Source organism: Tachyglossus aculeatus, chromosome 4 (genome assembly GCF_015852505.1).
Source record: "Tachyglossus aculeatus isolate mTacAcu1 chromosome 4, mTacAcu1.pri, whole genome shotgun sequence".
NCBI lineage: Eukaryota > Metazoa > Chordata > Mammalia > Monotremata > Tachyglossidae > Tachyglossus > Tachyglossus aculeatus.
Genome location: NC_052069.1, coordinates 29591732 through 29605584, shown reverse-complemented (window position 1 = coordinate 29605584; position 13853 = coordinate 29591732). Strand labels below are relative to the sequence as shown.

At 43.4% G+C, this 13853-nt stretch overlaps 1 protein-coding gene and 1 non-coding gene across 2 annotated transcripts in view; one reads left to right on the top strand and one right to left on the bottom strand.

Annotated features, from left to right (window-relative positions):
- The window catches only part of PIGK (phosphatidylinositol glycan anchor biosynthesis class K), a gene marked incomplete at its 5' end in the record, with an annotated part of 161340 nt that overhangs the window by 14020 nt on the left and 133467 nt on the right, over positions 1–13853 (top strand). Inside the window, 3 exons of the mRNA XM_038745610.1 lie at positions 7129–7264; positions 12567–12678; positions 13564–13660. Of these exons, the coding sequence (XP_038601538.1) occupies positions 7129–7264; positions 12567–12678; positions 13564–13660 (345 nt within the window). The remainder of the gene's footprint in view (positions 1–7128; positions 7265–12566; positions 12679–13563; positions 13661–13853) is intronic.
- Positions 9148–9285, bottom strand: LOC119927645. Its single transcript, XR_005450628.1, has one exon. It is a non-coding gene; the product is annotated as a small nucleolar RNA SNORA7 (small nucleolar RNA).

Sequence of the window (13853 nt, the reverse complement as noted above, 5' to 3'; positions counted from 1 at the left end):
ACCGAGCCCCGTGTGCAACATGGACCGTGTCCAATCTAATCAGCTTATCTCTACCCCATGGCTTAGTCGAGAATCTGGCACACAGAAAGATTTAGATACCATTTTTAAAAAATGCACCCACTAGATGCAGAGTACTGTAAAGGGCTTTGGAGACATTAAAATGCAATTAAAGAAATGTCTTAATTGAAAAGATTACAATGTAAGTGGGAGAGACAATGCTTATAGAAGATTTAGCTCATTAACTGTGGGAAATTCTGTTCTTGATCGATGTAAGATCTTGCAAGTAAAATAAATGAAATACCAAATGTTCCAAGTCTCCCAAACAGTTCAGAAAATAAGTTAATTCAATTATTGTTTCTCATTTTTGTTTTCTCCTCCAGAAGTCAACTCTTTTTTTATATATGATTTTTTTTTACATATATTCCAAAATACCTACTGTGGGGCTATTTTACAACAAAAATGCTCAGTAAAGGTTAGTTAATATTTCCCCCAGCAGGTCATTTTTGTAGATGTTATCAGATCCTAACCTTAATTACTACTCCTACTAATCTATAGAAGTGAGGCATTCGAGACTGGGGAAGACACAATGCAGTCAAATTAGACTCTGCACACAGTAAGTGCTCAATAAATACAATTGAATTGAATAAGACACAGTCCACGTCCCAAGTGGGCTCACAGTTTACAAGGAGGAAGAATGGGTATTTAATCCCTATTTTACAGATGAGAAAATCGAGGCACAGAAAAGTTATTTGCCTGAGGTCACAAGTGGTGAACCTGGAATTAGAACCCAGATCTCCATTGCACTTTCCCTTTTAGGTTGTGGAAGGAGATACATTTTTTAAAAAAAGTAGTGAAGGAGCACCTGCCAGGGTAGGGAGAAAGGTTGGGGTGGGATATACAGGGTACAGCCTCGGGCTGTGAGGATTTTGATTTTGAAATGTGCACATGCTGGGTTAACAGTAGTAACGGTTTCCTCTGGGCAGAGCACTTGACTGAGTGCTTGGGAAAGTACAGTTAAAGTGAGTAGACACGATCCCTGCCTTCAAGGAGTTTGCAACATAGTGAGGGGTCGGGAGAGACAGACACAAAAATAAGTTTTTTCATTCATTCGGTCGTATTTATTGAGCGCTTACTGTGTGCAGAGCACTGTACCAAGCGCTTGGAAAGTCCAAGTTGGCGACATATAGAGACGGTCCCTACCCAACAGCGGGCTCACAGACTAGAAGGGGGAGACAAACAACAAAACAAAATATGTGGACGGGTTTCAAGTCATCAGTCAAGTCATCATCTTTTAGACTGTGAGCCCACTGTTGGGTAGGGACTGTCTCTATATGTTGCCAACTTGTACTTCCCAAGCGCTTAGTACAGTGCTCTGCACAAAGTAAGCGCTCAATAAATACGATTGATCAGAATAAGGGGAAGCAACAGAGTTGAAGGACACACAAGTGCTGCAGGGGGAGGAGGTGGGGTGAGTTCTTAGGGGTTAAGCAGCGTGGCAGCAAAGCAGCGTGGCTCAGTGGAAAGAGCCCGGGCTTTGGAGTCAGAGGTCATGGGTTCTAATCCCGGCTCTGCCAGTTGTCAGCTGTGTGACTTCGGGCAAGTCACTTAACTTTTGTATGGGGATTAAGACTGTGAGCCCCACGTGGGACAACCTGATCACCTTGTATCCTCCCCAGCCCGTAGAACAGTGCTTTGCACATAGTAAGCGCATAACAAATGCCATTATTATTATTATTATTGACTCAAGTGACTTGGAAATCATTCATTCATTCAATCAATCGTATTTAATGAGCGCTTACTGTGTGCAGAGCACTGTACTAAGCACTGGGGAAGTACAAGTTGGCAACATATAGAGACGGTCCCTACCCAACAGTGGGCTCACAGTTAAGTGACAGTAAAGGGGAAGATAGGGTGAGGAGAAGAGAGATTAGTCAGGGAAAACTCTTGAGGAAATTGCTTTTAGAAGTGTTTGAAGTCCTTTAAGTGCAGTTCAATCACTTATTACAGTGCTTTCTACACAGTAAGTGCTCAATAAATACCAGTGGTTTTTTATGGTATTTGGTAAGCGCTTACTATATGCCAGACACTGTACTAAGCGCTGGGGTAGATACAGGCTCATCAGCTTGGACACATTCCGTGGCCCAGTGGGGCTCACAGTCTTAATCTCCATTTTACAGATAAGATAACAGGCATGGAGAAGTAAAGTGACTTGCCCAAGGTCACACAGCAGAAGAGTGGCACATCCAGAATTAGAACCCAGGTCCTTCCGACTCGTAGGCCCGTAATGTATCAACCAGACCATGCGGAAAGTAGTCTGCTGGATATTAATTCATTCAGTCGTATTTATTGAGCACTTACTGTGTGCAGAGCACTGTACTAAGCACTTGGAAAGTACAATTCAACAACAGTGAAGTGGGGAGGGAGTTCCTGGCAGTTGAGAAGTTGTGAGCAAGAGGTCAGAGTGGAGAGTTTTGGTTTTTTTTTTTTTTCTGTCTCCCCCTTCTAGATTGTAAGCCCGTTGTTGGGTAGGGACCGTCTCTATATGTTGCCGACTTGTACTTCCCAAGCGCTTAGTACAGTGCTGTGCACACAGTAAGCGCTCAATACGATTGAGTGAATGAATGAAAGAATGAAAGACAAGAGTGAGGCACAGTGAGTAGGTTGGAATTAGAGAAGCAAAGTGTTCGAACTGGGGTGTTGTGGTGGAGAGGAGTAAGAGTAAGTAGGGGAAGAAAGCTGATTTAGTGCCTCAAAGCCAACGATAATCAATCAATCAATCGTATTTATTGAGCGCTTACTATGTGCAGAGCACTGTACTAAGCGCTTGGGAAGTACAAATTGGCATCACATAGAGACAGTCCCTACCCAACAGTGGGCTCACAGTCTAAAAGATAAGCCGTTTCCACTTGAGAGGAATAGGCAACTATTGAAAGGCGTCTATTGGAGGACATTTGCAAAGCAGTGTTTTAGAAAAATGATCCGGGCAACAGAATAAAGAAGGGACTGAAGGGAAGTCTGCGAGGCTGCGGTAGTGAAACTGGGGTACCACAAGTGCCTAAACCAGCGTAGTGGCCATTTGAACTGAGAGGAAAGAGTGAGTCCTGGAACTGTGGTCGAGGAATGAGCAAGAGGTTTTGGGAATAAATTGCATTTTAGGGGTTCAAAGAGACGGAGGAGTCGAGGGTAGTGCCACCGTTCTCCGTTTAAGCGATGGGGAGGGTGGTGGTTTTGGTGAATGATAGGAAGTGTAGGTGGAGAGAGATTTACTGACCTCCTGTTTACTGACCGCTTTCGGAAATCTGTCAAATCGTCCTATTTACTGAGCGCTCGTAAATCCCTAAAACCGTAATGACTGAGCACTTTCGTAACTTTTTAAAATCAGCCCATTTACTGAGCGGTCTCGTAAATCCCTAAAATCAGCCTATTTACTGAACGCTTTCATAAATCCGTCAAATCGTCCTATTTACTGAGCGCTCTCGTAAGTGTTTTGTTGTGTGTCTCCCTCTTCTAGCCTGTGAGCCCGTTGTTGGGTAGGGACTGTCCCTATATGTTGCCGACTTGTACTTCCCAAGCGCTTAGTACAGTGCTCTGCACACAGTAAGCGCTCAATAAATGCGATTGAATGAATGAATGAATGAATTTAGGAGGGAAGTTGAGTTCAGTATCTAATCTGTTTCACCTACCAGCACAACTGTTTGCTGGACTGTCACCTTACACCAAGTTGTGTATTATTCCATATATATGTGTGTGTGTGTGTGTGTATATATATATATACACACGTGTGTGTGTGTGTGTGTGTGTGTGTGTAGACAGACGTTAACTATTTGCTCCATTTTTTCAGAGTTCATTTTAATTCTGGTGAGATCGTTTTAATCGTTTTGGTTTAGTGAATGACAGAGAATTGATGTAGGAGCAGTGCCACAGCTTAGTTGAAAGCAACGTACTGTAAATTAACTACCTAGTGTGTAACGGTGAAAATATATTTTTCCATTGTAAAGCGTTTTACTTCTATTTTTGCGGTTTAGAAACAGCTGAAGATGTGATCTTGAATCTGGCAGCACTAGCATCCTTTTTTTTTTTAACGGAAGAAATCCAGCCAATTTTAAAGAAAATCAGCTCACAGTCATTTGAACTTTTAATGTATTTTGAACATGTGCAGTAGAACATTTTCTGCTTGATTTCTGGGGCCCATCTGGACTCACTCAGAAATGTTGCATGTTAACCACTTTGGGAAGCGTAGGTTTATACCAATCAATCGATCGTATTTATTGAGTGCTTACTGTGTGCAGAGCACTATACTAAGCGCTTGGGAAGTACAAGTTGGCAACATATAGAGACAGTCCCTACCCAACAGTGGGCTCACAGTCTAAAAGGGGGAGACAGAGAACAAAACCAAACATACTAACAAAATAAAATAAATAGAATAGATATGTACAAGTAAAATAAATAAATAGAGTAATAAATATGTACAAACATATATGCATATATACAGGTGCTGTGGGGAAGGGAAGCAACATGGCCTAGTGGCAAGAGCCTGGGCTTGGGAGTCAGAGGTCACGGGTTCTAATACCGCCTCCGCCACCTGTCTGCTCTGTGACCTTGGGCTAGTCGCTTCACTTCTCTGTACCTCAGTTACCTCATCTGTAAAATGGGGGTTGAGACTGAGACCCACGTGGGACAACCTGATGACCTTGTGTCTACCCCAGCACTTAGAACAGTGCTTGGCACATAGCAAACACTTAACAAATACCATAATCATTATTATTATTATACTGTTAGAGATGATTTACTTTGGTTAGTCACAGGAAGTTGAAGAAAGGGCAGGAGGAGGGAAGAACTGGAGGGGAACAGGGCAGATTTTAGCAAGATCACGCCTGATGGTTTCAATTTTCTCAATAAAGTATATGGACAGGTCATTAGGGGCAAGAAATGGGGGCGGGGAGGGAGTTAAACATTTGGAGTGACTGGCAAGGGCAGTGAGCATGGGACTCAATAAGGAAGGAGAAACAATTTTGCCAGGCAGCGGACAGGGCAGAGTTAAAGCGTGCAAGGATCAACTTGAAATGGTTGAGATCGGCCCTATATCTGGATTTTCGCCAACAACACTCTTGTGGCTCATCCGCAGGAACGAAGGAGGCGGACTGTTTAGGTGATCCAGGGCTGTGAGTTAGTGGTACCAGATTGACGAAGGGGAATGGGAGGAACGAGGTAAATTCAGTAGAGAGGGTGGTGTTGAGGATATCAGTTCGATCATCAAGGGTAGGCACTTTTGATTTGGATAAAATGTGGAGCATGATGACACGAGGAAAATTAGTTGGAGGATAGAGATTGGAGGTCTCTATGCGGGGACAGGACAGATTTGTGGGGAGAAGGCAGGTGGTGGTCAGATAGAGGAATTTCGGAGTTGGTGAGATGACAGGCTGAAAAGTGACTAGAGATGATGAGGTTGAGTGGGTGTCCAAATTAGCGAGTGGGTGAGGTGGGATGGAGCAGAGGTCACTGGAGTTGAGGAGTGATAGAAGTTCCCACGGATGGATTAAGAAAAATGAAAAACCTAAATGCCAGGAATGGGGAGGGGTGAATAAAGGAAGCAAATCCAAGCGCAAGAGTGACGCAGAAGGAAGTGGGAGAAGAGGAAATGAGGGCTTAGCCAAGGAAGGCCTCTTGATGGAGGTGTGCCTTTGATAAGGCTTTGAAGGTGTGGAGAGGGTGAATGTCAGGCAGATACGAAGAGGGAGGACTGGACCGAGTTCCTTCTCGACCTCGATCCATCCCTCTCATTCAACCTACATATTCAGTCCTAACTCCTGTCGGTTCAACCTTCCGAACATCTCTAAAATCCACCCTTTCCTCTCCGTCTAAACTGCTGCTGCATTAATCCGAGCACTCATCCTATCCCACCGTGATTACTGCATCCAGCCTCCTGACCGACCTCCCTGCTTCCTGTCTTTCCCCATTCCAGTCCATACTTCAGTCTGCTGCTAGGATCATTTATCCACAGAAATGTTTAAGGCCATGTTTCCCCCTTCTCAAGAACCTCCAGTGGTTGCCCATCTTGTACTTGTACAAGTGGTTGCCAACTTGTACTGCCAAGCGCTTAGTACAGTGCTCTGCACTCAGCGCTCAAATACAATTGATTGAGTGATTGATCTACCTCCTCATTAAACTCATTGTGTCTTGGTCTCGTCTTTTTCCCCCTTAACCTCTCTCCCACGTCCTGCCTTTGATCTGGAATGCCCTCCATCTGTGAGCCCACTGTTGGTTAGGGACCGTCTCTATATGTTGCCAACTTGTACTTCCTGAGCACTTAGTACAGTGCTCTGCACACAGTAAGCGCTCAATAAATACAATTGATTGATTGATTCATGTCCGACAATCATTCTTCCCACCTTCAAAGCCATATTGAAAGCACATCTCCAAGAGGTCTTCCCTGATTAAGCCCTTATTTCCTCTTTTCCCATCCCTTCCCTTCCCTTGTAAATGGATTTACGCTCTTTATTCACCTCTCAGCCCCTCAGCACTGATGTTCATATCTGTCTTCCCCTCTTGACTGTAAGCTCATTATGGACAGGGAGCATGTCTAACAACTCTGTTACATTGTACCTTCCCAAGCTCTCTGCACCCAGTTAGCGCCCAATATGATTGATTGATTTAATTTTTCATTGAAATGGAATTACATGTCAATGTGAAAATGACAGTGTGAGAGTCTAGGATTCGAAAATTCACATCTGAAAGTCTTAAAATCAGAATGTCAACCACTGACACTGAACGAAGGTCTTCCAGAGTTTATGTAGTACTTTCAGACCTTCTTGTATTGTGTATAATTATCCTAAGTCTATACCTCTAAATGTCATAAGCCGTATGGTGTTCGATGCAAAATAAAAAAAATGCAAAAATTGCTATTTTATGACCACAGTAAAATGCCACTATTCTTCTTGTGTAGAACTAGTAATATTTCAATTTAAAATGTTGGGCCTTGGACAGTTTTAAATATAGAAAGCATTCAGTGTTTGAAGGTTGTTTTAAATGAAGAAAATAAACCTTGTTCCATCGCTAGTGACCCCAGATTCACCAGAATCTTTATTATTGTGTTGCAGATTTAATTAGAATTGTTTCTTTGTATCCTAGTCACATAGTCTTGATGCTGGCAGATGATATGGCTTGTAACCCTCGCAACCCCAAACCAGCTACTGTGTTTAGCCACAAAAATATGGAACTAAATGTTTATGGCGATGATGTGGAAGTGGATTATAGAAGCTATGAGGTAAGTTGTTTTAGTGCTTTAGAAATGTTTTGGAAACAATAGGAAATGAAATGGAAGCTCGTTTCTGGACTATAAACTTGTAGGCAGTGAACGTGTCTACAAACTCTGTTATAATGTACTCTTCCAAGCGCTTAGTACAGTGCTCTGCACACAGCACTCAACAAATCCTATTGATTGAGGAATTATAATGTAAAACAGCTTTTTTCTCGTGTTCCACTAACATTGTTTTAACGGTAAATATCTTTAAGGCAAATAGTTTCAGCATCTTGTGGTCAGAACGTCTCCTGTTTGTAGACAGATGAATGATAAAATCGTCCAGGACAGATGGTTTTCTGTTCTTGGCTCAAGTCTCCAAGGACAGATTCTCCACAACCTCTTGAAATAGTTGCTGTAGTATAAATGATGATGGGTTTTTATTTGCAGCATAAATATAAAAACCACGTTACATCATTTGAACACTTCCATTTCTTCACAGACAGATTGATGCAGAAGTTCTTTTTCAGTTGCCTGTGGTGCTTTTTTTAGTTGCATTTTAAAACTTTTTTTGTGTGCCACAGATTATAGAGTTGGTGCTTTTATTATAGGTTGCTTTGATTTCCAAATTTTGATTAACTTGAATTTTATTCCCTTGGAATGAACTGCTTGGCGATATCAGGTGAATGTAGCCCTTTGAGGCTGCGGAAGTGGTGGTCTTCCAGAGCAGTGACAGAGATAGTTTACCTAGTAATGTTGCATAGAAAGGTGACTTCAATCCCGTGAAAGCCATTTATTTATTTAATAATAATAATGATATTTGTTAAGCACTTACTCTGTGCGAGGCACTGTTCTAAGTGCGGGGGGGATACAAGGTGATCAGGCTGTCCCATGTGGGGCTCACAGTCTTAATCCCCATTTTACAGATGAGGTAACTGAGGCTCAGAGAATTTAAGTGACTTGCCCGAGGTCACACAGCAGACATGTGGAGGAGCTGGGATTAGAACCCACGACCTCCGACTCCCAAGCCCGTGCTCTTTCCACTGAGCCACGCTATTTACAGTGTGCTTGTTTATACTAGGCCACAATGGAGCATGTCTGGGAGGGTCTGCCTAAGGAGTGTTTATTTTAATAATAATAACAATGATGGTATTTCTTAAGCGCTTACTATGTTTCAAGCTCTGTTCTCAGCTCAGGGGTAGATGCAAACTAAGATACAATTATGAATGAAGTATATTTTATTGAGCGCTTACTGTGTGCAGTACAGCGCGCACACAGTAGGCGCTCAATCAATACAATTGAATGAATGAGTCAACTGCCCAGTGAGTGTCTGACCCTGTAGTGGGTAATTTTCGCGAGGTTTTTAAGGAAGTGGATATATAGAGATTGTCTTTTAACAGATAAATCAATCATATTTATTTTGTTAGTATGTTTGGTTTTGTTCTCCGTCTCCCCCTTTTAGACATTTTATTTTGTTAGTATGTTTGGTTTTGTTCTCTGTCTCCCCACTTTAGACTGTGAGCCCACTGTTGGGTAGGGACTGTCTCTGTATGTTGCCAATTTGTACTTCCCAAGCGCTTAGTACAGTGCTCTGCACATAGCGCTCAGTAAATACGATTGATGATGATGATATTTATTGAATGCTACCTGTGTGCAGGGTACTGCACTAAGCGCTTGGGAGAGTCTTGTCCTGTGCCGTCATGTCGTTTCCGAACCCTAGCGACTCCTCGGACCCTTCTCTCCCGGAACGCCCCGCTCTCCATCTGCGGTTGTTCTGCCGGTGGATCCATAGAGTTTTCTTGATTAAAAATATGGAAGGGGTTTAGCATTGCTGCCTTCCACGCAATAAACTCAAGTCTCCGCCCTCGACTCTCTCCCATGCCCCCGCTGCCCAGCACGGGTGAGTTTTGACTTGTAGCAGATTGCCTTCCACTCGCTAGCCGCTGCCCAAGCTAGGAATGGAATGGATATGCTTCCGCTTGACTCTCCCTCCCTTAGCCGAGACCGGTAGAGTCCTGGAAACTCTCCAGGTGCGACCCTGAGAGGAGACTTGGGAGAGTACAACACAATAATATAATAATCATAATAATGATGGCATTTATTAAGCGCTTACTATGTGCAAAGCACTGTTCTAGAGTACAACGCAATAATATAATAATAATCATAATAATGATGGCATTTATTAAGTGCTTACTATGTGCAAAGCACTGTTCTAAGCACTGGGGAGGTTACAAGGTAATCAGATTGTCCCACGTGGGGCTCACAGTCTTCATCCCTATTTTACAGATGAAGCAACTGAGGCCCAGAGAAGTTAAATGACTTGCCCAAAGTCACACAGCTGACAGTTGGAGGAGCCGGGATTTGAACCCATGACCTCTGACTCCAGAGCCCGTGCTCTTTCCCATTGAGCCACGCTGCTTCTCTAACAGACACATTCCCTGCCCACATCAAGCTTGCAGTCTAGATGCGGGGGGGGGGGGAATCTGAATTTGTTTTCATTGTTGAACCTTGAGGCTCTCACCAGAGGTTTTTGAAATGCTTCATAGTTGACAAGTGAATATTTTCAAGTGCATTAAATGCTATCTCACAGAACGCTTTTCCTGAATGCTCAGGAAATTTAAAGATTGGAATCAACTGATTTTTTTCCCCCCACTGGAACCCATATTCATTCATTCATTCATTCAGTCGTATTGAGCGCTTACTGTGTGCAGAGCACTGGACTAAGCGCTTGGGAAGTATAAGCTGGCAACATATAGAGACGGTCCCTACCCAACAACGGGCTCACAGTCTAGAAGGGGGAGACAGACAGCAAAACAAAACATGTGGACAGGTGTCAAGTCATCACAATAAATAGAAATAAAGCTAGATGCACATCATTAACAAAATTAATAGAATAGTAACTATGTACAAGTAAAATAGAGTAATAAATCTGTACAAACATATATACAGGTGCTGTGGGGAGGGGAAGGAGGTAGGGCAGGGGGATGGGGAGGAGGAGAGGAAAAGGGGGGCTCAGTCTGGGAAGGCCTCCTGGAGGAGGTGAGCTCTCAGTAGGGCTTTGAAGGGAGGAAGAGAGCTAGCTTGGTGGATGTGCAGAGGGAGGGCATTCCAGAGAAGCAGCCTGGCTCAGTGGAAAGAGACCGGACATTGGAGTCAGAGATCATGGGTTCAAATCCCGGCTCTGCCACTTGTCAGCTGTGTGACTTTGGGCAAGTCACTTAACTTCTCTGTGCCTCAGTTCCCTCATCTATAAAATGGGGATAAAGACTGTGAGCCCCCCGTGGGACAGCCTGATCACCCTGTATCCTCCCCAGTGCTTAGAACAGTGCTTTGCACATAGTAAGCGCTTAATAAATGCTATTATTATTATTATTATTATTATTATTATTATTATTATTATTATTATTATTATTATTCCAGGCCAGGGGTAGGATGTGGGCCAGCAGTCGATGGCGGACAGGCGAGAACGAGGTGCAGTGAGGAGGTTAGTGGTAGAGGAGCGGAGGGTGCATGCTGGGCAATAATAATAATAATAATGGCATTTATTAATTGCTTACTATGTGCAAAGCACTGTTCTAAGCGCTGGGGAGGTTACTAGGTGATCAGGTTGTTCCACGGGGGGCTCACAGTCTTAATCCCAATTTTACAGATGAGGGAACCGAGGCACAGAGAAGTAAGTGACTTGCCCAAAGTCACACAGCTGACAATTGGCGGAGCCGGGATTTGAACCCATAACCTCTGACTAAAGCCCATGCTCTTTCCACTGAGCCACGCTGCTGTAGAAGGAGAGTGAGGTAAAAGGGGGTGAGGTGATGGGGAGCCTTGAAGCTGAGGGTGAGGAGTTTTTGCCTGATGCATAGGTTGATTGGTAGCCACTGGAGATTTTTCAGGAAGGGAGTAACGTGCCCAGAGCATTTCTGGACAAAGATGATCCAGGCAGCAGCGTGAAGTATAGATTGAAGTGGGGAGCGACAGGAGGATGGGAGATCAGAGAGGAGGCTGATGCAGTAATCCAGTCGGAATAGGATGAGAGATTGAACCAGTAAGGTAGCGATTTGGTTGGAGAAGAAAGGGCAGATCTTGGTGACGTTGCGGAGGTGAGACCGGCAGGTTTTGGAGACGGGTTGGATGTGAGGGATGAACGAGAGAGCAGAGTCGAGGATGACACCAAGGTTGCGGCCTTGTGAGACGGGAAGGATGGTAGTGCCGTCAACAGTGACGGGAAAGTCAGGGAGAGGGCAGGGTTCGGGAGGGAAGACAAGGAGTTCAGTCTTGGACATATTGAGTTTTAGATGGCGGGTAGACATCCGGATGGAGATGTCCTGAGGGCGGGAGGAGACCCGAGCCTGAAGGGAGGGAGGGAAAGAGAGCAGGGGCAGAGATGTAGATTTGGGTGTCATCAGCGTAGAGATGATAGTTGAAGCCGTGGGAGCGAATGAGTTCACCATGGGAGTGAGTGTAGATCGAGAACAGAAGGGGACCAAGAACTGACCCTTGAGGAACCCCTACAGTGAGGGGATGGGAGGGGGAGGAGGAGTCCACAAAGGAGACTGAGAATGAACAGCTGGAGAGCCAAGAGGAGAGCCAAGAGAGGACGGAACCTGTGAAGCCAAGGTTGGGTAGCGTGTTGAGGAGAAGGGGGTGGTCCACAGTGTCAAAGGCAGCTGGGAGGTCGAGAAGGATTAGGATGGAGTAGGAGCCATTGGATTTGGCAAACAGGAGGTCATTGGTGACCTTTGAGAGGGCAGTTTCAGTGGAGTGTAGGGGACCAAAGGCAGGTTGGAGGGGATCAAGGAGAGAGTTGGCGTTGAATTGGAGGCAGTGGGTGCAGGCGACTCATTCAAGGAGTTTGGAAAGGAATGGTAGGAGGGAGATAGGGAGATAACTAGAAGGGGAGATGGGTTCAAGAGAGGGTTTTTTCATGATGGGGGAGACATGGACATGTTTGAAGGCAGAGGGGAAGGAACCAGTGGAGAGTGAGCAGTTGAAGATGGAAGTTAAGGAGGGGAGGAGGGAAGGGGTGAGAGATTTCATAAGATGAGAGGGAATGGGGTCAGAAGCACAGGTGGCTGGAGCAGCACCTGAGAGGAGGGAGGAGATCTCATCTGAAGATACTGCTGGGAAGGATGGGAGAGTAGGGTACTTCTAATGCTGAAAGTTCACCATAGCACAGAAGGTCAAGTCCTGAATAAAGAATACGGAAAATCTTTTCAGTATGTGTCAATTGTATAAAGATGGGAAATACAATAAAGTTAAGGCAAGTTTTTGGAGGAAAAGAAATGATTTGTAATGTTAACTCTTAGAAATGGTCTCATCTATGCTTTTTCAGGTTACTGTGGAGAACTTCTTACGGGTATTAACAGGGAGAATTCCTCCTAGCACTCCTCGGTCCAAGCGTCTACTTTCTGATGATAGAAGCAATATTCTCATTTATATGACAGGTAATTTCAGTGTTACGTGTGGTTGCTGAATATCATGTATCATGGAATTCACATAGAATTTTATCTTGGAGGACTATAAAGCTCTTTAAATCTAATCAAGTTAATTTTGAAGACAACTTTATCTTGACCACTGTGGAAAAATTTCATACATTAAATTTATAAATAGCTTTTCTCCAAAATCACAGGGCATCATTTCCTACTTTCATTTGCCCGATCAATCTATCACATTGGCAGGTGACAAGTGTTGATTCCTGAGTATGGAGACTTTAAATTTGATTTTGGCCAGGCACGGACTTCTAGCTTCTAGTCCAGTGTTTTATTTAATGTGCTGATATTTTTCATATGTTAAGTCTTCTTAAATATCACATCCAAAATTCAAATAACTTTTCAATCCCATATTCCTTTTTTGTACCTTAAAAGAAAAATAAAATGGAGCTGCTTTACAAAATTTCATATCTATGCTGATTTTCAAAAAACTGTTCTATGACTTGTATGCAAGCCTATTAATAATAATCAGTCATATTTATTGAGCACTTATGTGCAGCGCGATGTACTAAACACTTGGGAGAGTACAATATGCAATACAACAGAATTAGGAGATACGTTCCCTGCCCGTAATGAACTTATAGTCTTGGGGTGGGGGGGAGGCAGACATTAATATGAATAAATAAATAATTTAAGATTTGTAATTTAAAGATATGCACAGAAGTACTTTGGAGTTGGGTGGGGAGAATATCAAGTGTCCAAAGGTCATAGATTGAGGTGCATAGACAAAACTAAGATGCAAAGTCAGAAACTGGTAGGGTATCAAGTTTAAAAATACTAATTGTGCTTAGAGTTTTAAAATTAACCACTTATTCCTCACATTTGAACTTTCCCTGAAAGGTCATGGTGGAAATGGTTTCTTGAAATTTCAGGATTCTGAAGAAATTACCAACGTAGAACTTGCAGATGCATTTGAACAAATGTGGCAGAAAAGACGGTAAGACATAAATCACATTTTTTAATAGCTAGGTAAAGCTGAGAAACTTCTGTAGTGGCCTGTAGACTAGTGAGTTTGGGTTCTTGTTTGATGATGAAAAGTTTCTCTTAAAAATATAAATCTTTCTCCGGAAATAGAAATCATTCTGACTAAAAAAGTTAATCATTAAAAAGTCACGGGAAGCGAGACTAGA